Source organism: Equus quagga, chromosome 11 (assembly GCF_021613505.1).
Source record: "Equus quagga isolate Etosha38 chromosome 11, UCLA_HA_Equagga_1.0, whole genome shotgun sequence".
Taxonomy (NCBI): domain Eukaryota; kingdom Metazoa; phylum Chordata; class Mammalia; order Perissodactyla; family Equidae; genus Equus; species Equus quagga.
This window is the reverse complement of record NC_060277.1, coordinates 56,975,128-56,995,513: the sequence shown is the minus strand read 5'-3', so window position 1 is coordinate 56,995,513 and position 20,386 is coordinate 56,975,128. Positions and strand designations below refer to the sequence as shown.

Below are 20,386 nucleotides of genomic sequence, written 5' to 3'. Positions count from 1 at the left end.
GATCAGCCCTGAGCTGACATCTGCTGCCAATCCTCCTCTTTTTGCTGAGGAAGACTGGCCCTGAGCTTACATCTGTGCCCATCTTCCTCTACTTTATATGTGGGACGCCTGCCACAGCATGGCTTGATCAGCGGTGCCACATCCACACCTGGGATCCGAACCGGCAGACCCTGGGCTGCCAAAGCGGAACGAACGTGCAAACTTACCCACTGTGCCACTGGGCTGGCCCCAGAAAACAATTTTAAAGATTTGCTTCTAAGCCAAATATTTCAACACATTGACTATTTTTGTTCTTTTCCTCGTCCAGGCATTATCCCTTTGCATCCTTTTTTTAAAAAAGGACAATTTTGTGTTCTTTACACCATTATAAAATCTTTCTGTATGGTTTTAATAATGATTACCTATAATGGCTATATAGTATTCAGTTGAGTTGATATATATATATATACACACACACATAGCATAATTTACTTAGCCATCATTTTTCTATTTCATATTTGAGAAGCTTTAAGAATTTTAAATAATACTATATTGAATATGTTCCTGTGTGTAGCTTTTCCCCTTTTGCAACAGCTTTATTGAGATATAATTCACATGCCATACAATTCATCCATTTAAATAAGTGTACCATTCAGTGATTTTTAATATATTTACAGAGTTGTGCAACCATTACCACAGTCAATCTTAGAATATTTTCATCATTCCATAGCCATTAACAATCACTTCTCATTTCCCCCAACCTTAGGCAACCACTAATCAACTTTCTGTCTCTATAGATTTGCCTATTCTGGATATTTCATGTAAGTTGATTCATATAAGCTGTGGTCTTTATTTTTCCCACTTAAAAAATTGTGATAAAATATACATAACATAAAATTTACCATTTTGGCCATTTTTAAGTGTACAGTTCAGTGACATTAAGTACGTTCAAATGTTGTACACCATCACCACTATCCATCTCCAGAACTTTTTCATCTTCCCAAACTAAAACTTGGTACCCATTTGAGACTATCTCTCCATTCCCTTCCCTTGGCCCCTGGCAGCTACCCTTCTTTCGGCTTTCTGTCTCTGTGAATTTGACTACTCTCGGTACCTCATATGAGTGGAAGCAAACAGTATTTGTCCTTTTGTGACTGGCTTCTTTCACTTGACATAATGTTTTCAAGGTTCATGTGTATTGTAGCACGTATCAGAATTTCATTCCTGGGGGGCTGGCCCTGTGGCCGAGTGGTTAAGTTTGTGCGTTCTGCTGCAGGCGGCCCAGTGTTTCGTTGGTTCGAATCCTGGGCACGGACATGGCACTGCTCATCAAACCACGCTGAGGCAGCGTCCCACAGGCCACAACTAGAAGGACCCACAACGAAGAATATACAACTATGTACTGGGGGGCTTTGGGGAGAAAAAGGAAAAAAATAAAATCTTAAAAAAAAAAAGAAGTTCATTCCTTTTTGTTTCCAAATAACATTCCATTGTGGATAGACTACATTTTGTTTTCTATTCATCAGTTGATGGACATTTGGATTGTTTCAACTTTTTGGCATTTAGAATGATGCTGCCGTGAACATTATGTACAAGTTTTTGTGTGGACATAACAAATGTCGTGTCTTTGGGATGTATATACCTACGAGTGGAATTGCTAGGTTGTGTGTAGCTTTTTCCTTTGAAATATTTCTTTGAGTCCTAAAGAGATTATTAGGTAAAGGATAAGAACCCTTTACCACCTGCCCCTTGAAATCTGTTGCCCAAATTGTTTTCCCCAAGGGTTCTTAAATGTGTGCTACCTTCAATAATGTGATGTTCTGGTTCTTCCATGCAGTGGGTATTGTTCTTTAAAAAGTGTGTGTTAACTTAAGAGTAAGAATTTAACTTCGGGGGCCAGCCCGGCGGTGCAGTAGTTAAGCGCGCACGTTTTGCTTCGACGGCCCGGGGTTCACTGGTTCGGATCCTGGGTGCGGACATGGCACTGCTTGGCAAGCCATGCTGTGGTAGGCATCCCACATATAAAGTAGAGGAAGATGGGCACAGATGTGAGCTCAGGACCAGTCTTCCTCAGCAAAAAGAGGAGGATTGGCAGCAGATGTTAGCTCAGGGCTAATCTTCCTCAAAAAAAATAAATAACAAAGAATTAACTTTGTTGTTTTAACATGGGTGTTTTTTATTAGTAGCTGCTATTCCTCCTAAGACTAGGCCTCTGCATGGGAAAACCAGCTAATATTTGAGCCTTACTTGAGGGGTTGCTTTTCACTGCTCCCCACAAATGCCTTGGAATATTGCAAATGCTATGATGGTGGCAAGGAGAGTGTTTCCCTTTACCTAGTTCTGAAGGACAGCTCTTTGCAGAAGTTAGTCAAAGCACTCTGGCTTTACTGAGCCCAGCAGCTGTGAACCCTGGGGAACTTTTGGGAGTCTTTCTCTGGGCTTGGAATTTTGTAATTGCTTTTGAGGCAGAAAGGAGACCTTCCTTTTTAGCCTCCTTCATAGTGATGCCTGCAGTCCCTGGCTGGACTGGTAGGATGATTGGTGCCTGGCCAACAGAATGCAGCCCTGTCAGCCCACGCTCGAGGAGGGACTTAGGGTGGCCTCTTCACTCTCTGCCTGGAAGCTGCTGTAAAGGCCTTCGAGACAGTCACCCTTCTTCTGCCTTACACACAGAAGTCAGTCCTTCCAGAGGTCAAATCTACATAATGCCTGAGTTAAGAATTGTAGTTCATATTTATTACACACTCACTATGTACCTGCTTCTCTGTTTTGTGTTTTCCATCACTAACTCATTTAATCTTCAGGACATCCTGTGAGGAGGTATGACTATTTTGCCCATTTTATGGATAACTAAACTGAAGTTCAGAGATTTTAAGGAATTTGCCGAGGGTCAAATGACCCAGGACTGACCCCTAGTGCACAAATTCAAAACCTGTGACCTTGACCAAGTGCTGTCTTGTCTTTTTCACTGACCAGTTGTGATAACCTGCCCCTGCTTCCTGCCTGCAGTCTCTTCACTCTAGTACAGCCCCCATGCTGATAGCAGAATGATCTGTCTCAAATGCAAATATTCTTTTCACTCCTGTTGAAAAGCTCCATTCGTTGCCTCCTGCAGAAAGCCCAGACTTCTTACAGAAAATGAAAGGACTCTCCCCAGCTGGCCTCCTCTCACTGCTTCCCTCCACCACAGCCCTGTGTTTCCATCCCAGCCCTGACAGGCCTTCACGTGTCTGCTCAGCCCATTCCTACTGCCGGTGAGGCTCCCGTCCTCCTCCTCCAGGTTCCTGCTCTTGCATTTTACCAGGCTGTTTCCCTAGCTTTCACAGACCCTTCCTCTTCCCCTCTTAGCATGATTAACTGTTCCTTCATTGTGTGTTGGTCCATGAGTTTTTCTTTTTTCCACACACTCCTATTATAACTCTCATCACATTGTCTACTGGCTGCTTGTTTGCAGGTTTCCCACCTGGTGAGCTCCTCGAGGGCAGGGCCTCCATCTTGCTTATTTTTCTGTCCCTTCCTACTAGCACAGTGCCTGACAGGGAGAGGCCTCTCAGTTAAAGTTTTTGAATTGAACTGGAAAGGCTTTGGATGCTTTGCATGTTCTGTTCCCTTAAGGGCTGGTAGTCAAGTGTCCTCTGAGTATGTATGTCTCTATAATCAGGAGCAGCTAGAACAAGGGCTGGTACCAGAGCAGTGCACAGTGGAATTCCTGGGCGCACCTCAGTCTGCTCTCAGAGTGCGTGTGGGCCAGGTGAACAGCCCCAGAGAGGCACTCTGGGGGAAAAGAAATTGGCAGCATATCCACTCAGCTTTCATGCAGCTCGCACCTGAACACTAGCTCCCAGAGGACCTTTTATCTTCCCAGTCCACCACTGTGCCTGCCTGGCTGTTAGAGTAGCCAGGTGGTGGCTGGGCTGGGACAACCTGCCTGCACTGTCCTCCTGGCCTGGGCCTGGCTCCTGTCGAACCCCATCCTCCCCGCGTTGCCCATTGCCATTCCAGCCCTAAATCAACGACTTCTCCCGGCTCCGCTCCCGCACACTCATTTACTCCACACATAAAATATCCCATTAAGTACAAAGAAGGGACTACATCGAACCAGTGGCTCTGCTCCTAGAGAACACACCCCAAATGCATTTTAAATGTGTGGATCCCCCTCGAGGGAATTCCAGTTGAAAAAGAACTGAGATCAGCAGCCTCGGGCCTTGTATGGCTAACAAGCTTCTATTTTCTCTGTTTGGCGGGCCTGAAGGGCTCCTTTGTTTGGGGAGTGGTGTCCAAATCAGGCCGGGTGTGGAATTGTGGCTCATATGGAGCTGCCCTTTGGAACTGAGCTCTCCAGATGGGAGGGTAAGTTCGTTCATGATTTTGTGAATTTGTTGGTCTGTAAAGAAAATAGAATAAAAAGAGGGGAAAGCTAAATGCAGTGTGGTATTCTGGATTGGCTCCTGGACCACAAAGGACATTAGTTGAAAAACTGGAGAAATCGAATAAAGTCTGGACTTCAGTTAGTAGTACTATGCCAGTGTTAATTTTTTAGTTTTGACAAATGAACAATGGTTATGTAAGATGTTAACATCAGCAGAAACTGGGAAAAGGGCATATGGGCCCCTTTATACATTGTAACTTTTTGGTAAATCTAAAATTATTCTAATATTAAAATTTTATTAATTAAAAAAGAAGAAGAAGGTTAAAAAGGTGATCCGGCAGCTAATTTAACTTGACCGTCACACCAGCACTCTCTTTTATACTTCTCACCCCGGGGTCTTTACCCTTCACCTGCCAAATCAGGAGGGTGCGCTGCATCCAGGAGCTCTGGACCAGTCTGCTCTTGAGGCAAGCGTCTTCTTTGCCCCCCAACCTTCTGTTTGGGTCTGGGTGGGGGTCCAAGGTCAGGGCTGCCAGAAAGACCTGGGTCATATGTTTGGCAGTGCTACTACCTACCAGCTGTGCACTGTTGGGCTGGTGTCTTCTCTGGGCTTTACTTTCTTCATCTGTTAGGATGGGGCTCACCTCCCTGGAGGAGGAAGGGAGGGTTAAATAAGGTAATATATGTTTAGAACCGGGCCCAAAAGAATGTTGTGCTTGGTAAACATTGGTTTTCATTCTCCCTTCTGCTTCTCCATTTTTTGTGTGTGGAAGGAATGAGTGCTATTTCCTTGAAGATTTGAGATCAGTGGTTCAAAGGTAACTTTGAGGGCAAGATGCTGTCAGTAAGGAGCTAGCAGCAACACTGTGTCCCCCACTTTCCTCACATGCCCCATTTCCAGAGGTCCAGGAAACATGACATCTGTTTTGAGTGACTCATGGGGAATCTTTTTTTTTTTTGAGGAAGATTAGCCCTGCGCTAACATCTGCCACCAATCTTCCTCTTTTTGCTGAGGAAGACTGGCCCTGAGCTCACATCCATGCCCATTTTCCTGTACTTTATATATGGGACGCCTGTCACAGCATGGCTTGATTCACAGTGCATATAGGTCCACACCTGGGATCTGAACCGGAAGACCCTGGTCCGCCAAAGTGGAATGTGCTAACTTAACCACTGCGCCACTGGGCTGGTGCCATATGGGGAATCTTTTTAATAGATGGCCTCTAAGACCTTTGGGAGTTTTAACATTTGGATATCTAAGGAAATTGTGCCATGGCTGTTCCTTCCCTTTGCAGATGGGCCAGGCTAGCTGTTTTGGGGCTTTTTTCTAGAAGAGGAGCCCCTTGCGGCTTCTGGGCGCAGAGCTCCCCCAGGTCAGAAACCCAGAAATCAGAAAGACTAGAGATATTTGCAAGATCCTAGGGCATTGAATCTGCTGGGCATAGCTTGTGGCTGGCTATTTACCTGTAGGTGGCAGTGGTGACACAGGAATGCTAAAGGAAGGGGCGAGTGCTGGCAGAATACCCTTCAGAAGCGCTGTGATAATAATAAAAGTAGTAATAGTGATGCCCGCAGCCTGCGGGGGAGTGTTACGTCTGTTAGGGGCTCTGTCAAGCGCTTTGTGTGTGTTAGTTTACACTCGCAACAACTGTGTGAGGAAAGTTGTATGATTCTCGCATTGTACAGTTGACAGAAAGGCTTGGGGAGGTCAAGTTATGGTCCTAGGGTCACACAGCGATTGGCCGAACTAGGACTCACCAGAGCCTGAGTTCAAACCCTCTGCTCATACCCTCCACTGCAATGCCCATTTCTCCTGCTTCTGAGTCCAAAGGGAGACCCTGAGGACAACTGGGAGCCCAGCTCTAATCTCACCAGACTCCCCAGTGCCTATCACCAAGGGACCTCAGAAGGGTTTACAGTCATTTTACTTATAAAGGGCCCTTTTCAGTATAAGGTCGGGCCCTCCTGAGGAAATGAAGATGTCTTGCCTTCATGTAGCTTCAGGTTTAGATTGGGAGCCAAGGATACGCTTATGGCTCATTAAGCCAGTAAGATTGGAAGAACCTTTCAGAACAGCATTAGAGTGGTCTTGAAAGCTCAGTCCTTACATGGACTATACCTTCAGGTGCTGGAGCCCGTCAAAAGGCATCACAAGGGAGCTGTTTGAAGGATGCTCTGGAGAGGACATGGGACTGGAGCTAGGCATGGGCAGGTAGGCTGGATTGAAGTCTCTCCAGACCAGAGAAGTCTGAGAGATTTCTTCAGTGCTTGAAGCAGAGATACGAGGCCCCTTGGCTTGCAAAGTCCTCTGGATCCTGATGTGGTTCCTGCTTTCACCCTCAGCAGATAACTTAAGTTTTCCTTGGAATAAGGACTCAGATGGGTCTTCTCTTCAGCTTTGTTCTCACAGTGTGTGATCGGGTTTTGTAAAAGTATACGTAAGCCCAAGGATGCTGACTTTTACCACTTCTATTCAATGTATTACTGGAAGTTCTTTTTTTTTTTTTAAAGATTTTATTTTTCCTTTTTCTCCCCAAAACCCCACAGTACATAGTTGTGTATTTTTAGTTGTGGGTCCTTCTAGTTGTGGCATGTGGGATGCTGCCTCAACGTGGCCTGATGAGCAATGCCGTGTCTGCGCCCAGGATCCGAACCGGCAAAACCTTGGGCCACCGAAGTGGAGCGCGCCAACCTAACCACTCAGCCACGGGCCGAGAACTGGAAGTTCTCGCCAGAGCAATTAGGGAAGAAAAAGAAACAAAAGGCATCCAAATGGAAACGAAGAAGTAAAATTTTCTTTGTTTGCAGGTGACATGACCTTATATGTAGAAAATCCTAAAGATTTCACACACACAAAAAAAGCCTGTTAGAACTAGTGAACAGATTCAGCAAAGTTACAGAATACAAAATCAACACGTGAGAATCAGCTGTTTCTATACACTAACAATGAACAATCCGAAAAGGAAATTAAGGAAACTTAATGAAAAAGAATAAAGTCCCTAGAAATTAACCAAGGAAGCAAAAGACTTGTACACTGAAAACTGCAAAACATTGCTAAAAGAAATTAAACAAGACATAAATAAATGGAGAGACATCTTATATTCGTGGATTGGAAGACGATATTTTTATGATGACAATACTGCCTGAAGTGATCTGCAGATTCAATGCAATCCCAATCAAAATCCCACTGACATATTTTGCAGAAACAGAAAAATCCATCCTACAATTCTTATGGAATCTTAAGGGACTCCAAATAGCCAAAGCAATCTTGAAAAAGAAAGACAGTGGGAGGACTCACACTTCCTGATTTCAAAACTTACAGTAATCAAAACAGTGTGATACTGGCGTAAGGACGGACACAGACCCATGAAATAAAATAGAGAGCCCAAAATAAACCCTGCCATATATGGTCAACTGATTTTCGACAAGGGTGTCAAGAGCATTCAGTGGTTTGAAAGGACAGTCTTTTTAACAGATGGCGCTGGTAGAACTGGATATCCACATGCAAAAGAATGAAGCTGGGCCCTTACCGTATTTCATTTGAATGGGGAGTTAGTGTTTTATGGGTATAGGGTTCCAGTTTGGAAGATGAAAAAGTTCTGGAGACGGTGGTGATGGTTGCACAACAATGTGAGTGTACTTAATGCCACTCAGCTGTACACTTCAAAATGGCTAAAATGGTAAATTTCATGTTATTTTACTTTATCACAAAAAAATCACCAATAAAGAAGAAAAAATATATATAAGCCAATGTCCTGTCAGAGTGGAATGCGGGGGTAGGGGACATGGGGAATCAGAGATCATTCAGCCTGTTACCTCCTTTGACAGGAGACCTAAGGCCCAGAGAAGTAAAGGGAATAAATGGTCCAAGAGCTCAGGCTCATCAGTGGCAGATCCAGAACTGGAACCAGGGTCACTTGACCTCCTGTGCCCCTCTGGGCCATGAGCTCCCTGAGAGTAGAAACTAAGTCTGTCTTGCTTTCCACTGTGTCCCCAGTGTCCAGCACTTGGTAGCTGTGCAGTGCATTTGTGTCAGCTGGATGACTGTGTTGGCGTTCCTTCCCCTGAGTTAGGGTTCTCAGCCCTGGCTGCACACTGAACCCCCTGGGTAGCTTTTACAGCACACCATTACCTGGACCTCATGCCCCAGAGGTTCTGATTGAAAGGTGTAGGGACCCAGGTAGGAATATCTTTTAAAAGCTTCCTAGTGATTCTAACCTGCAGCCAAGTTTGGGAACCACAGTTCTACATCACGCCCTCCCCCAGTGCCCCCCTCTAGCTGAGGATGAGATACAAAGGCTTAGTAGCTTTCTCTGGGACTTCACATAGTCTCTGGCTGGTTCTTTCTGGCTTGGCTTGTTGCCCTGTGTGCTCTTCTTAAAGAGGCATGCTGTTGTCTGTCACAGTGGGTGTGGGGAGTGCCATTAATTTCCTTCCCAGCTCCTTGGCACCAGGGCACAGGTATCAAAGCCACCCAGAGTGCTGTGGTTGTCCTCTGTTACAGCTCAGGCTGGACTGTATCATGACTGACAGCCTAGCTGCCTCTGCCATTATACTGAACTCTTAAGGGGAAGTCATAACGTCTCCCTCTCCTCAGCTCCAAGGACAGTGCATGGCACATGGCAGGCCCTGCCAATATCAAGTAAATGGCATAGACTAAGGGGTTTTATTTTGCCTTCAAGTTACAGAGAAAGCTGCCTCATGGTAGTCTGCAGGCTCATCAGATGGTACTTTGTAGACCTTCTGGCCCTATTTTCTTCCTTTTAAGAGGGGTGAAGATAGCTGTCATAGGAAAGGACATCCTGTAAAGTAAGGATGAGTGTTTTGAATTCATTCTCTTGTCTCTCCAGTGGAAATGGAGCAGCTGCAATTAGCATTCACAAAGCACGTAGGAATCTGAAGCAATGGGCAATAATGGCTCTGTGCAGAATATCGGGATTGATTTTTCTTTCTACCTGATGTCAACCTGCCTCACTAGCATATAGTAATCCAGAAGGTTCCTCTCATATTATTGGTGCATATTATCCCATGAGCTTCCTTCCCATCCAAACTCCTTTTTCTTCTTTCTTCACACCTGGCACGAAGCAACCCTTTGTACTGGCACCTCTGGGCTTCTACTCACATTCTTGATGGTTAGGGAGGTAGATAATTTGGCTATTTTTTCTCCATTCTCACCAAAAGGATCTTGCTGAATGCAAAATGCTAAAACCAGCCCCGTTTTGCCTTCTGGTGCTGGCTGCTTCCAACATCACTATATTTAACATCAAAGCAGAGAAAAGCAGCAGCCAAGAAACCAAGCCACTGGATTGTGAGGCTCCTCCCAGCAGGACTGCCTTGGATTTCAGACTGCATGGAAGGGTGGGGGTGCAGAAACACCAAGCCTGAGAGAGCAGTATCATTGCTATTCGGGTTGAGGCTTCAGGGCATCCTGGCCCTCCGCCTACACCAGGCGGGAGGCAGCCTTTTCTGAATGGAGAAAATGCCTTGGCAACAGCATCAGGATGACATACTCTCTTGCACTGAAGGTTTAATGGGAGCTCTGTCTGCCCCTGCCCTGCCCTGCCCAACCCTACCCAGCCCTGCCCAGTCCTACCCGGTTCAGTCCTGCCCTGCTCTGCCCAGCCCTGCCTAGTCCTACCCTGTTTAGCCCTGCCCAGCCCAATTCTGTCCTGCCCTGCCCAGCCCAGCTCAGCCCAGCCCGTGGCCATTAGCATATCAGAAGAGTTCTGAGAGGTCAGCCCTTTGCAACCAGGGTCTCTGGTGTTTTGATCTTTATCCATCCTGAGGGCTGGCTGGTAGGAATTGACTTGCCCCCTTGCTCCCTGGAGGATTATGTTTCTACTGTTGCACCAGGATTTATTTTAGGTTTTGATGATTTACATGACAAAAGAAATGAGATTGAATTTTACTTCCTCTGTCCTGGGGACAGGACCCAGTGAGGGAGCCCACGTTGAGTGGCTGCAGTTCCAGAGGCAATCAGATACAACTTTGTTCCCATTGCTGGGAATTCTTTTATGAGGAGAGAAAAAAAAGAACTGATTTGATCTCCTTCATCAGCCTTACTTCCATCATCCGTTTTAGCAGAGCCAAATACCCATCGTTTTGTGTTTGTATGGTATTTCCAGCAAAATGAAAAGAAAGAAGCATTCTTTTTGGGTTGGTTCTTTATAATCAAAATGAGTATATATCTTTTAGCTTGAAAACTTAGAATCCAGTAATTGAATAGAATGCGCTGACCCTGAGGATAAGTTATAGTGCCTTTGAACCCCTTCCCAGTATTATTAGAGGAAGGGAGAGGGTGAGTAGACGGTTAATGAATTCTGCTGCTAAACTGAACTTGGAAATGAGATTTCATTGATTTAATATTTCCTCTGTTAAGCCCCCCAAGACAGTGTCCCTTGTGGCCCTACCAAAGTGCAGTCACCATACATTCGTCCCCGTGAGAGTCTGTGCTGTGGTCCGTGCTGTGACAGGGAAAGGTGACCAGAGCAGGAAGGCCCTTTGGCTAGCTGGCTCTCCCCTGGCTGGCTCAGAAGGGTTGCACGCCCAGGCCCGCAGGCAGAGCAGCTTTATTAAGATCCGTCTCCTCTTGAGGAGGCTGCTGGATTTGTGACCACAGACACTCCCCTACTGTGTGTGACTCTGGGAGTGAGTCATCTCTTCTGGGAGTGGACACCTTGAAGGGGAGGACTGTTCAGAGACAGCCAAATGTGGCAGGAAGAGCAGTGGGCTGGAGGAACAGATCATTTCATTCACACACCTGTCTGCTTGGGAACCTTGCTGCCACCTCCCAGACAGTCAGGGCCTCTCCTGCCTCCAGGCAAAGCCCTTAGGCAGCGGGAGCACACTGCTGTCCTAGGGCTAGATGCTGCCTCATGCAAGTTCCCTTCAGCATTCTCCTGTAGCCTCTGTCTTTTATTCTCTAGACTATACTGGTGCTTTGAGCCATTCTTCCTGGGTGCCTGCCCCCACCCCAACCCTTCCTACTGGCTGCTCCCTCCCCCTTCATAGCTCTAATTTGCCTTATAGGACTAGCAGTGCCACTTAACTGGCTTCATGATGTGGCCTCTCTTCCACTTGCATGCAGTGGGTGGGGGGACGGGAGCAGCGTCTCTGGGGCCTGTCTGGTTCTGAACAGTCTCTGATGCCTCTTCTTGTAGGCAGACATCAAATACTGCCTCTGTCCCTGCCAGACTGACACCATCTGTGGACTTCAGTTAAGGGTTCCCCAGATCTCGGAGCCTTCCCAACACCTGTCCAGTCTGCTGCACGCATGGCATTCATCTGAGGGAGATTCTCACCATTTGTGGGTGGGTTTGCTTCTTCAGTGGGTAAAGAGTCTTTGGGTGCCAAGGGTGATGAATAAAGAGGGTGAAAGAGTTGGGAATATATCTTTTTTGGTAAAAATTAAACCAAGGAGGCTTTTTAATGCAGACTAAAGGCTGTTGCACAAATGTTTTGAGCAATAGCTATATTTTTGGAGTGTATTGTCACTGCTTGTAAATACAGCCTTTGTTTGGATGTATTAGTACGTATGTAGTATGTATTAGTATGTTATGTAAAAAACAAGTGTCACTTCTCCATAGCTGCATCCAGTAAAACAAGGACACTTCCAGCATGTTCAGAGGTCATCTGTTTTATTGAGTATCAGTGGAAGTGTGGGTTGTATGAAGTTTTTGTTAAAATGGTGGTGATGAGGCATCACACTTCCTGATTTCAAGCTATACTATAAAGTTATAGTAATTAAAACAGTGTGGTACTGGTGTAAAAACCAACAAATAGGTCAATGGAACAGAATTGAGAGCCCAGAAATAAACCCAAGCATATGTGGTCAACTATTATTTGACAAGGGAGCCAAGAATACTCAATGGAGAAAAGACAGTCTCTCCAATGAATGGTGCTGGGGAAATTGGATATTCACATGTAAAAGAATGAAACTTGACCTCTATCTTACACCACTCATAAAAGTTAATTTAAAATGGATTAAAGACAAATGTAAGACCTGAAGCCATGAAACTCTTAGAAGAAAACAGGAAAAAAGCTCCTTGACTTAGGTCTTGGTAATAATTTTTTGAAAATCACAGCTAAAGTGCAAGCAACAAAATCGGAAATAAACAAGTGGGACTACATCAAACTAAAAATCTTCTGCACAGCAAAAGAAACTATCAAGAAAGTGAAAAAGACAACCTATGGAATGGGAAAAAATATTTGAAAACCATATATCTGATAAGGGATTAATATCCAAAATATATAAAGAACTCATACAACTCAGTAGCAAAAAACAATCCAATTAATAGATGGGCAAAGGACCTGAATAGACATTTTTCCAAGGAAGATATGTGAATGGCCAACAGGTGCTAGTTGTTAGGGAAATACAAATTAAAACCACAATTGGGTATCACCTTATGCCTATTAGAATGGCTGTCATCAAAACGACAAGTGATAACAAATACTGGCAAGGATATGGAGAAAAAGGAACCCTTGTGCACTGCTGGTGGGAATGCAAACTGGTAGAGCCACCATGGAAAATAGTAGAGAGGTTCCTCAAAAAATTAAAAATAGAACTACCATGTGACCCAGCAATTCCACTTCTGGGAATAGATCCAAAGGAAATGACAACACTAACTTGAAAAGATATCTGCATCCCCATCTTCATAGCAACATTATTCACAATAGCCAAGACATGGAAACAACCTGAGTGTCCATCAATGGCTGAATGGATAAAGTTGCGGCATATATATACAATGGAATATTATTCAGCTGTAAAAAACAAGGAATACTACCATTTGTGACAACTTAGATGGACCTTGAAGGCATTATGCTAAGTGAAATAGGTCAGACAAAGAAAGACAAATACTGTATGATCTCACCTGTATGTGGAATCTAAAAAAGAAACCCAAAACAAAACAAAAAACCTCACAAAACTCATAGAAAAAGAGATCAGATCTGTGGTTACCAGAGACGGGGGTCGGGGGAGCGGGAATTTGAGGAAGGTGGTTAAAAGGTACAAACCTCCAGTTATCAGATAAATAAGTACTAGGATCATAATGTACAATGTGACTGCTGTAGTTAACACTGCTGTATGATATATAGGAAGGTTGTTAAGAGAGTAGATCTTAGGAGTTCTCATCATGAGAAATGTTTTTCTTTTTCTTCTATCTATGTGAGATGATGGATGTTAACTAAACCTATTGTGGTAATCATTTCACAATATATGTAAATCAAACCATTATGATGTATGCCTTAAACTTACACAGTGATGTATGTCAATTATGTCTCAATAAAGCTGGAAAAAATGGTAGTGATGGTATCCCTCTCATGAACTGTACAGTTCGGATAGGGCAGGTTTAGAATTTCTCTAAGATATTAACTTGAGATATGAATTCCAGTTTTGCTAGAAGGTGAGGCAGTATCATAGAAATGCTGAGGCTTTAGAAATAGAGCTGAGATGGAATGTTGGCGCCAGTTCAACTATGTGATCCTGGCCGAGTACCCAACCCTGCTGAGCCGCCTCCTCCTCCTCCCCCTCCCTCTCCCCCACTCCTCCCCCTCCCGCTCCCCCCCTTCTTCTTCTTCTTCTTCTTCTTTTTACTGAGGAATATTTGCCCTGAGCTAAGATCTGTTGCCAGTCTTCCTCTTTTTTTTTGTGTACGTCAGCCACTGCTACAGCATGGCCACTGACAGGTGACTGAACTAGGCCCACTGAAGTGGAGCATGCCAAACTTAACCACTAGGCCACTGGGTCTGGCCCTCCTTTCCTTCTTTTTAAATGTGGGAAGGAATAATGCCTACCTTAGGGGGTTGGTTTTTGAAAATTTTATTAAAAAAAATTTAGGGGCCAGCCCGGTGGTGCAGCGGTTAAGTTTGCATGTTCCGCTTCTTGGTGGCCCGGGGTTTGCCGGTTTGGATCCCAGGTGTGGACATGGCACTGCTTGGCTACCATGCTGTGGTAGGCATCCCACATATAAAGTAGAGGAAGATGGGCATGGATGTTAGCTCAGGGCCAGGCTTCCTCAGCAAAAAGAGGAGGACTGGCAGTACTTAGCTAATCTTCCTCAAAAAAAATTTAAAAAATTAAAAAAAAATTTAAAGTGTTAAAATAAATATAACATAAAATTTGCTATCTTAACAATTTTTTAAGTAAGTACATTCACATTGTTGTGCAACCAATCTCCAGAACTTTTTCATCTTGCAACACTGAAACTCTATATCCATTAAACAGCAACTCCCCATTCCTCTCCCCCTAGCCTCAGGCAAACACCATTCTACTTTCTGTGTCTATGAATTTGACTACTCTAGGTACCTCTTATAAGTGGAATCACACAGTATTTGTCTTTTTGTGTCTGGCTCATTTCACTTAGCATAATGTCCTCAAGGTTCATCCATGTTGTAGCATGTATCAAAATTTCTTTCCTTTTTAAGGCTGAATAATATTCCAGTGTATGTATATATTACATCTTGTTGTCCATTCATCTGTCAGTGGACACTTGAGTTGCTTCCACCTTTTGGCTATTGTGAATAATGCTGCTATGAACATGGGTGTACACATTTCTCTCAGAAACCCTGCTTTTAATTCTTTTGGATATATAACCAGCAGTGTAATTGCTGGATCATATGGTATTCTATTTTTAATTTTTTGAGGAACCACTATATTATTTTTCATATCAGCTACATCATTTTATATTCCCAACAACAGTGCACAAGGGTTCCAGTTTCTCCACATTCTCACCTGTACTTGTTCTTTTCTTTCTCTTTTTTTTTGATAATAGCTATCCTAATGGGTATGAGATGATATCTCTCTGTGGTTTTGATTTGCATTTCTCTAATCATTTAGTGGTGTTGAGCATTTTTTTCATGTGCTTTTTGCTTATTGGCCATCTGTATATCTTCTTTGGAGAAATATCTGTTCAGGTCCTTTGCCCATTTTGTAACTGGGTTGTTTTTTTTGTTGTTGTTGAGTTGTAAGTGTTCTTTATATATTCTGGATATTAACTCCTTATCAGATATTTGATTTGCAAATTTTTTCTCCCATTTCATAGATTGCCTTTCTACTCGGGATTCTGTCCTTTGATGCACAAAAAGTTTTTAATTTTGCTGTAGTCCAAGTTATCTATTTTTTTCATTTGTTGCCTGTGCTTTTGGTGTCACATCAATGAAATCATTGCCACATGCAATATCATAAAGTTTTTCCCTTATGTTTTATTCTAAGAGTTTTATAGTTTTCGCTCTTTGGTTTATGTCTTTTATCTATTTGGACTTAATTTTTGTATATGGTGTAAGCTAAGGGTCCAACTTTGTTCTTTGGTGTTTGGATATCCAGTTTTCCCAGCACCATCTGTTGAAAAGACTGTCCTTTGGGGCTGGCCTGGTGGCGTAGCGGTTAAGTGCACACGTTCCGCTTTGGTGGCCTGGGGTTCGCTGGTTCAGATCCCGGGTGCGTACATGGCACCCCTTGGCACGCCATACTGTGGTAGGCGTCCCACATATAAAGTAGAGGAAGATGAGCATGGATATTAGCTCAGGGCCAGTCTTCCTCAGCAAAAAGAGGATGATTGGCAGCAGTTAGCTCAGGGCTAATCTTCCTCAAAAAAAAAAAAAAAGAAAGAAAAAAAAGAAAAGACTGTCCTTTCCTACTGAATGGTCAGGAAGTTTTTTTGTGGAAGAAATAAAATACTGTATGTAGGGCCAGCCCTGTGGCTTAGTGGTTAAGTTTGGCATCCTCTGCTTCAGCAGCCTGGGTTCAGTTCTCAGGCACAGACCTATACCACTCATTGGCAGCCAAGCTGTGGCAGTGACCCACACACAAAATAGAGGAAGACTGGCACAGATGTAGGCTCAGGACGAATCTTTCTTAGGAAAAAAAAAAAAACCCCAATAAAACTGTATGTAAAGCATCTAACACCATGTCTGGCTGTGGCTTAAAAAATGGTAATCCTTCTTCCTCCTCTGTTATTCTAGATATTAACTGCTGAAGCTGATTCATAATAATTATAATAGCAAATACCTAATAGTGCTGACTGTGTGCCAGGCTCTCTTCCCAGTGCTTTTACATATATTGACCCATGTATTTGTCATAACTACTCTATGGGGCAGGTATTGTTGTTTTCCAGTGAGAAAACTGGGCACACAGAGGTTAAGTAATTTGCCTAGGTTTGCAAGCTGGTAAGTGGTGGAGCCTGTATTCAAACCCAGGTAGTTTGGCTCCAGAATCTGTAGGCTGGTAAACTTAACATCTCCCTGTTTTGGGTGATATTTGGTAGCTGAGGCCTATCGTGAGCCTGAGTCTGGAGTTTAGTGAATAAAGGACAGTGTTATGACATCAGCCCTCAGGCTGGGATCTCTTGCTGTGTGTTCTCTTGTAAAAGCAGCACCCTTTGAACTGCTCTGTTGGCCCAGCGCATCTGCTTGGGAGGAGAATGTGATGGTTCTGGTCCCTTCCTGTTTTCTGCCGGGGCCTCCTTATTCCAGGAGAAATGTAAACCAGTTTTCTCTCTGACTTTACAGAAAAGGCAACAGACGGCTCCCTGCAAAGTGAGGACTGGACGTTGAACATGGAGATCTGTGATATCATCAATGAGACGGAGGAAGGGTACGTGTGCTCCCCCACCCCCTCTTGTGAAGCTTGGCAGCTCCTGGCTGTCACTCAACGCCTGCTGGGGCTTAAGAGTGTCAGGTGTTTTACTTTTTGTTTTGTTTTTAGTCTGTTTGCTGTGCATTTACTAAGCTGACACTCTTAATTATCTTTCCTCTTCTGTTCCACTTTCCCCCTAACCACCCCCCAACCTCCCCCAGTGGCAGTGCCTGAGTTAGACCAGTGATGACCTCTTTTAATAACCTGCTTTAATCACAAGTGAAAGTGAAGTTGGTTGGTTACTTGGTTCCCAGTGGCTGTTAATCTCTGCAACCAGATCATCACCTCCTCTTGCCCCTCCTTCCCAGCCTCTGCCTCCCCTTCACAGACGTCGGGGTATCTCTGCCCTGCTTTGCTGGGTTGGAGCCCCGGGAGTCAGAGAGAGCCCACAGTGCCCACAGAGAAAAAAATACATGTGAGGCACAGAGCAGCCAGATGTTTCTAGTGTGAGTGAACTTAACCCACAGGCTGCCTCTCTCGCATCCCTGGGTGGCGGGTCTGGTCTTCTTGTTGTTGTTGTGCACTATATATCCTCTTCTTATACATTACAGCTACATTCTCTTTATATTTCTTCCAAATTAGTCTGTATTTGGCCCTCTGTCCATACCATAAAAACAGAATTTACTGTAGCCACACCCTCTTGAACCATCTCCACAGTGGTGAGGAGAACAGCCGGGACTTGGGCAGCCCTGGGCTAGCATCTTGGCACTGTCACTTACAGCCTTCCCATGAAAAAGTGGGGACCAGCCTCTGATGGTGGGTCCTGCTTTCATTCAGCAAATATTTACTGAGTGACTACTTTGTACTGGGCCCTATTGTAAGTACTGAGGACACAATAGTGAACAGGACAGACAGACTCCCTCCCCTTGGGGAGCCGACAGTCCAGAGAGGAGAGGCAGGCCATAAACAAGATAACTAGGACGTATAACATGGTCAGCTGATGACAAGACTATGCAGAGAAATGAAGCTGGGAAGGGAGATGAGAAGAGAGAAGGCTGGGAATTAGCAATTTTAAGTAGAGTAATCAAGGAAAGTCTCACTGAAGTGACATTGAGCAAAGACTTGAAGGAAATTAGGGAGTAAGGTGTGATGATTATTCCAAGGGAGAACTTTCCAGCAGAGGGAACAGCAAACACAGAAGTCCTGGGACAGAGGGTGTCTGGTGTGTTTGAGGAACAGCAAGGAGACTAGTGGGGCGAGAGTGGGGAGAGTGAGGAAGAGGGTGCTGGAGATGAGGTCAGAGATGTGGGGATCCAGATAACACAGGCACCACAGGGACTCTGGCTTTGAGTTGAGATGAGAGGGAACTCCCAGGGAGGAGTTGAGTAGAGAAGGGGCGTGGTCTAACATTCAGTTTAAAGAGATCATTCTCACTACAGCATTCAGAATGGCCTGGCTGGGGATGGGCCAAGGGCAGAAACAGGGAAACCAGTTAGGAGGTTATTACAGTAATCCTGTTGTGAGATGATAGCAGCTTTGACCAGGATGATAGTAGAGCAGGGAGTGAGAAATGATCAGATTCTGAATACATTTAGAAGGTGGAGCCAGTAGAATTTGCAGATGTGGGCGGGAGAGAAGAGTCAAGGATAACTCCAAGGTCTAGGGCCTGAACAGCCACAGGGATGGCATAATTATTTCCTGAGATGGAGCGGGCAGGGGTTGCAGAGATCAGAAGTTCAGCTAAAATCCTTTAGATCTGCCTGTGAAGCCCGCAAGGGGTGATGCTGACAGGGTCATGGCACAGAGGAGTCTGGAGTTGAGGTAGTGGCCTGCGCTCGAGATGTGAGTTTGGGAGTCTTTGGTGAAAGATGGCCTATTTCTGCCATCTAATGTAGGTGGTCAGCTTGGTGCCTGGCACAGGGACAGGATTCACAAAGAGTTGTTGGGGACTATGTATTTCTAATACTGTACTAACTAGGCTCACACTTGTCATCTCCCTCAGACCTACTTGGGCTCCTTTCTTCCTCGTGTCCCCCTCAGACACCATTCATTCGCTCATTTATCCAGTCGTCCAGCCACATTTATTGACCCCAAAGGTGGAGGCGCAGCTGGTTCCAGGATGCCAAGGTGAGTGCACCATGGCTTCTCTGGAGGCACTCACCAGGCAGAACCAGGAGGGCTGTGGCTGAGGTGTGTGCACATTGCTGTAGACTCAGAAGGAGAGGCAGTGGTGATGCCTCCTGGAGGGGTGGGCTTTGGACTGGTGCCTCAAGGAAGGCAGGAAGAAAGATGTGCCATATAGCTAAGGGTAGCATGAAAAGGGCAGTGTGCTGGGGACACAGGCGGTCTTGGTGCACAGGGAAAAAGTGGGGAGAGGGACTGTCTGGAGCGGAAGCTGGAAAGGTGATTCAGGTCAGGTTGTAAAGAGCCCTCTTTCTGTGTCATCCCTCTAGAGTTGGGCTGTAGCCTCCAGGAGGTCCATCTACCTTTGCCCCTTTCCCTCTGTCCGTTCTCCATGCTGCAGGCAGAGGGTCTCCTAGAAACTGAGAACTCATCAAGTTACTCCCTTGCTAACAAGCCTTCTCTCAGGGTAAAAGTCATTAACGGATCCTGTGTGATAACCTGGCCCCTCTGCCGTTCCACTTAGGGCCCTCTCCCCTTATTCTCACTCTTCAGCCCCACTGGTCTTTTAGTTCTTTGAATTTCCTGCATTCCAGTACCCAGTTGGCAATTCTCCACACATCTGGGGGATATACAAATATATGTTGGAATGGAGCTTCCTCATTCCAAAGGGGCTGAAGCCTCCTTCCAAGGTCCAAGAGATGGGTCAGCTTCCTTTTCCAGTCCTCAACTCACAGGAGGCCTGCTTGCATCTTCCTCCTAATGCTCCTGTTCCTGAGTTTTTGAGTAAGAGCATCTCAGAGCCTCCTGGGGGTTCTCTGTTCTTGCCTCTACCGTGAGGTGGCATCAAAATCTCTTCCTAAGTAGGAGAAAACTCCCACAAGTTTGGCTAATGGTCGGCTGCCTGGCCCCTGGTGTTCCTTCTGTTGCCCCTCACTTCTCCTTCCACTGATTACTTCTGTCATTCACTGGATCTCAGTTTGAATCTCATTTCTTGGACACCCCTCTCTCCTAATTTGGGTAAGTCCCCACTATGCGATTTTGTAATACCCTGTATTATACTTAGGCTCATCACAGTTTAAATTGACATATCTTGACGTTTGTTAGAGTGTCTGTCTCCCTCCAGTCCCCCCTAGACTGTGAGCTCCATGAGGGCGGGAATTCTGTTTTACTCACCATTTTTTAATCTCCAGCACCTGCACAGTATACACATAATTGGCTCTTGACAAACATTTGTTAAATAAGTGAATAAATGAGTGAAGTCCCTAGGGAACCTGTAGTCCTATGAGCACTGCAGGCATGTGAACATAATCATAACACAGCGTGACAAGTGCTCCAAGAGAGAA

General features: G+C 44.9%; 1 protein-coding gene across 9 annotated transcripts in view; it reads left to right on the top strand.

The window, feature by feature from the left end:
- The window catches only part of TOM1L2 (target of myb1 like 2 membrane trafficking protein), a 113,599-nt gene that overhangs the window by 37,680 nt on the left and 55,533 nt on the right, over nucleotides 1-20,386 (top strand). For 8 of the 9 annotated variants that reach the window (XR_006890799.1, XM_046677309.1, XM_046677307.1 and 5 more), the window contains exon 2: nucleotides 16,853-16,937. Coding sequence is in view for 8 of the 9 variants with exons in the window: in XM_046677309.1 (XP_046533265.1) it covers nucleotides 16,853-16,937 (85 nt within the window). In the remaining variant the exon portion in view is untranslated. Of the gene's footprint in view, nucleotides 1-16,852; nucleotides 16,938-18,924; nucleotides 19,047-20,386 lie in introns of those variants that run through there. The other variant, XM_046677306.1, reaches the window with a different exon arrangement.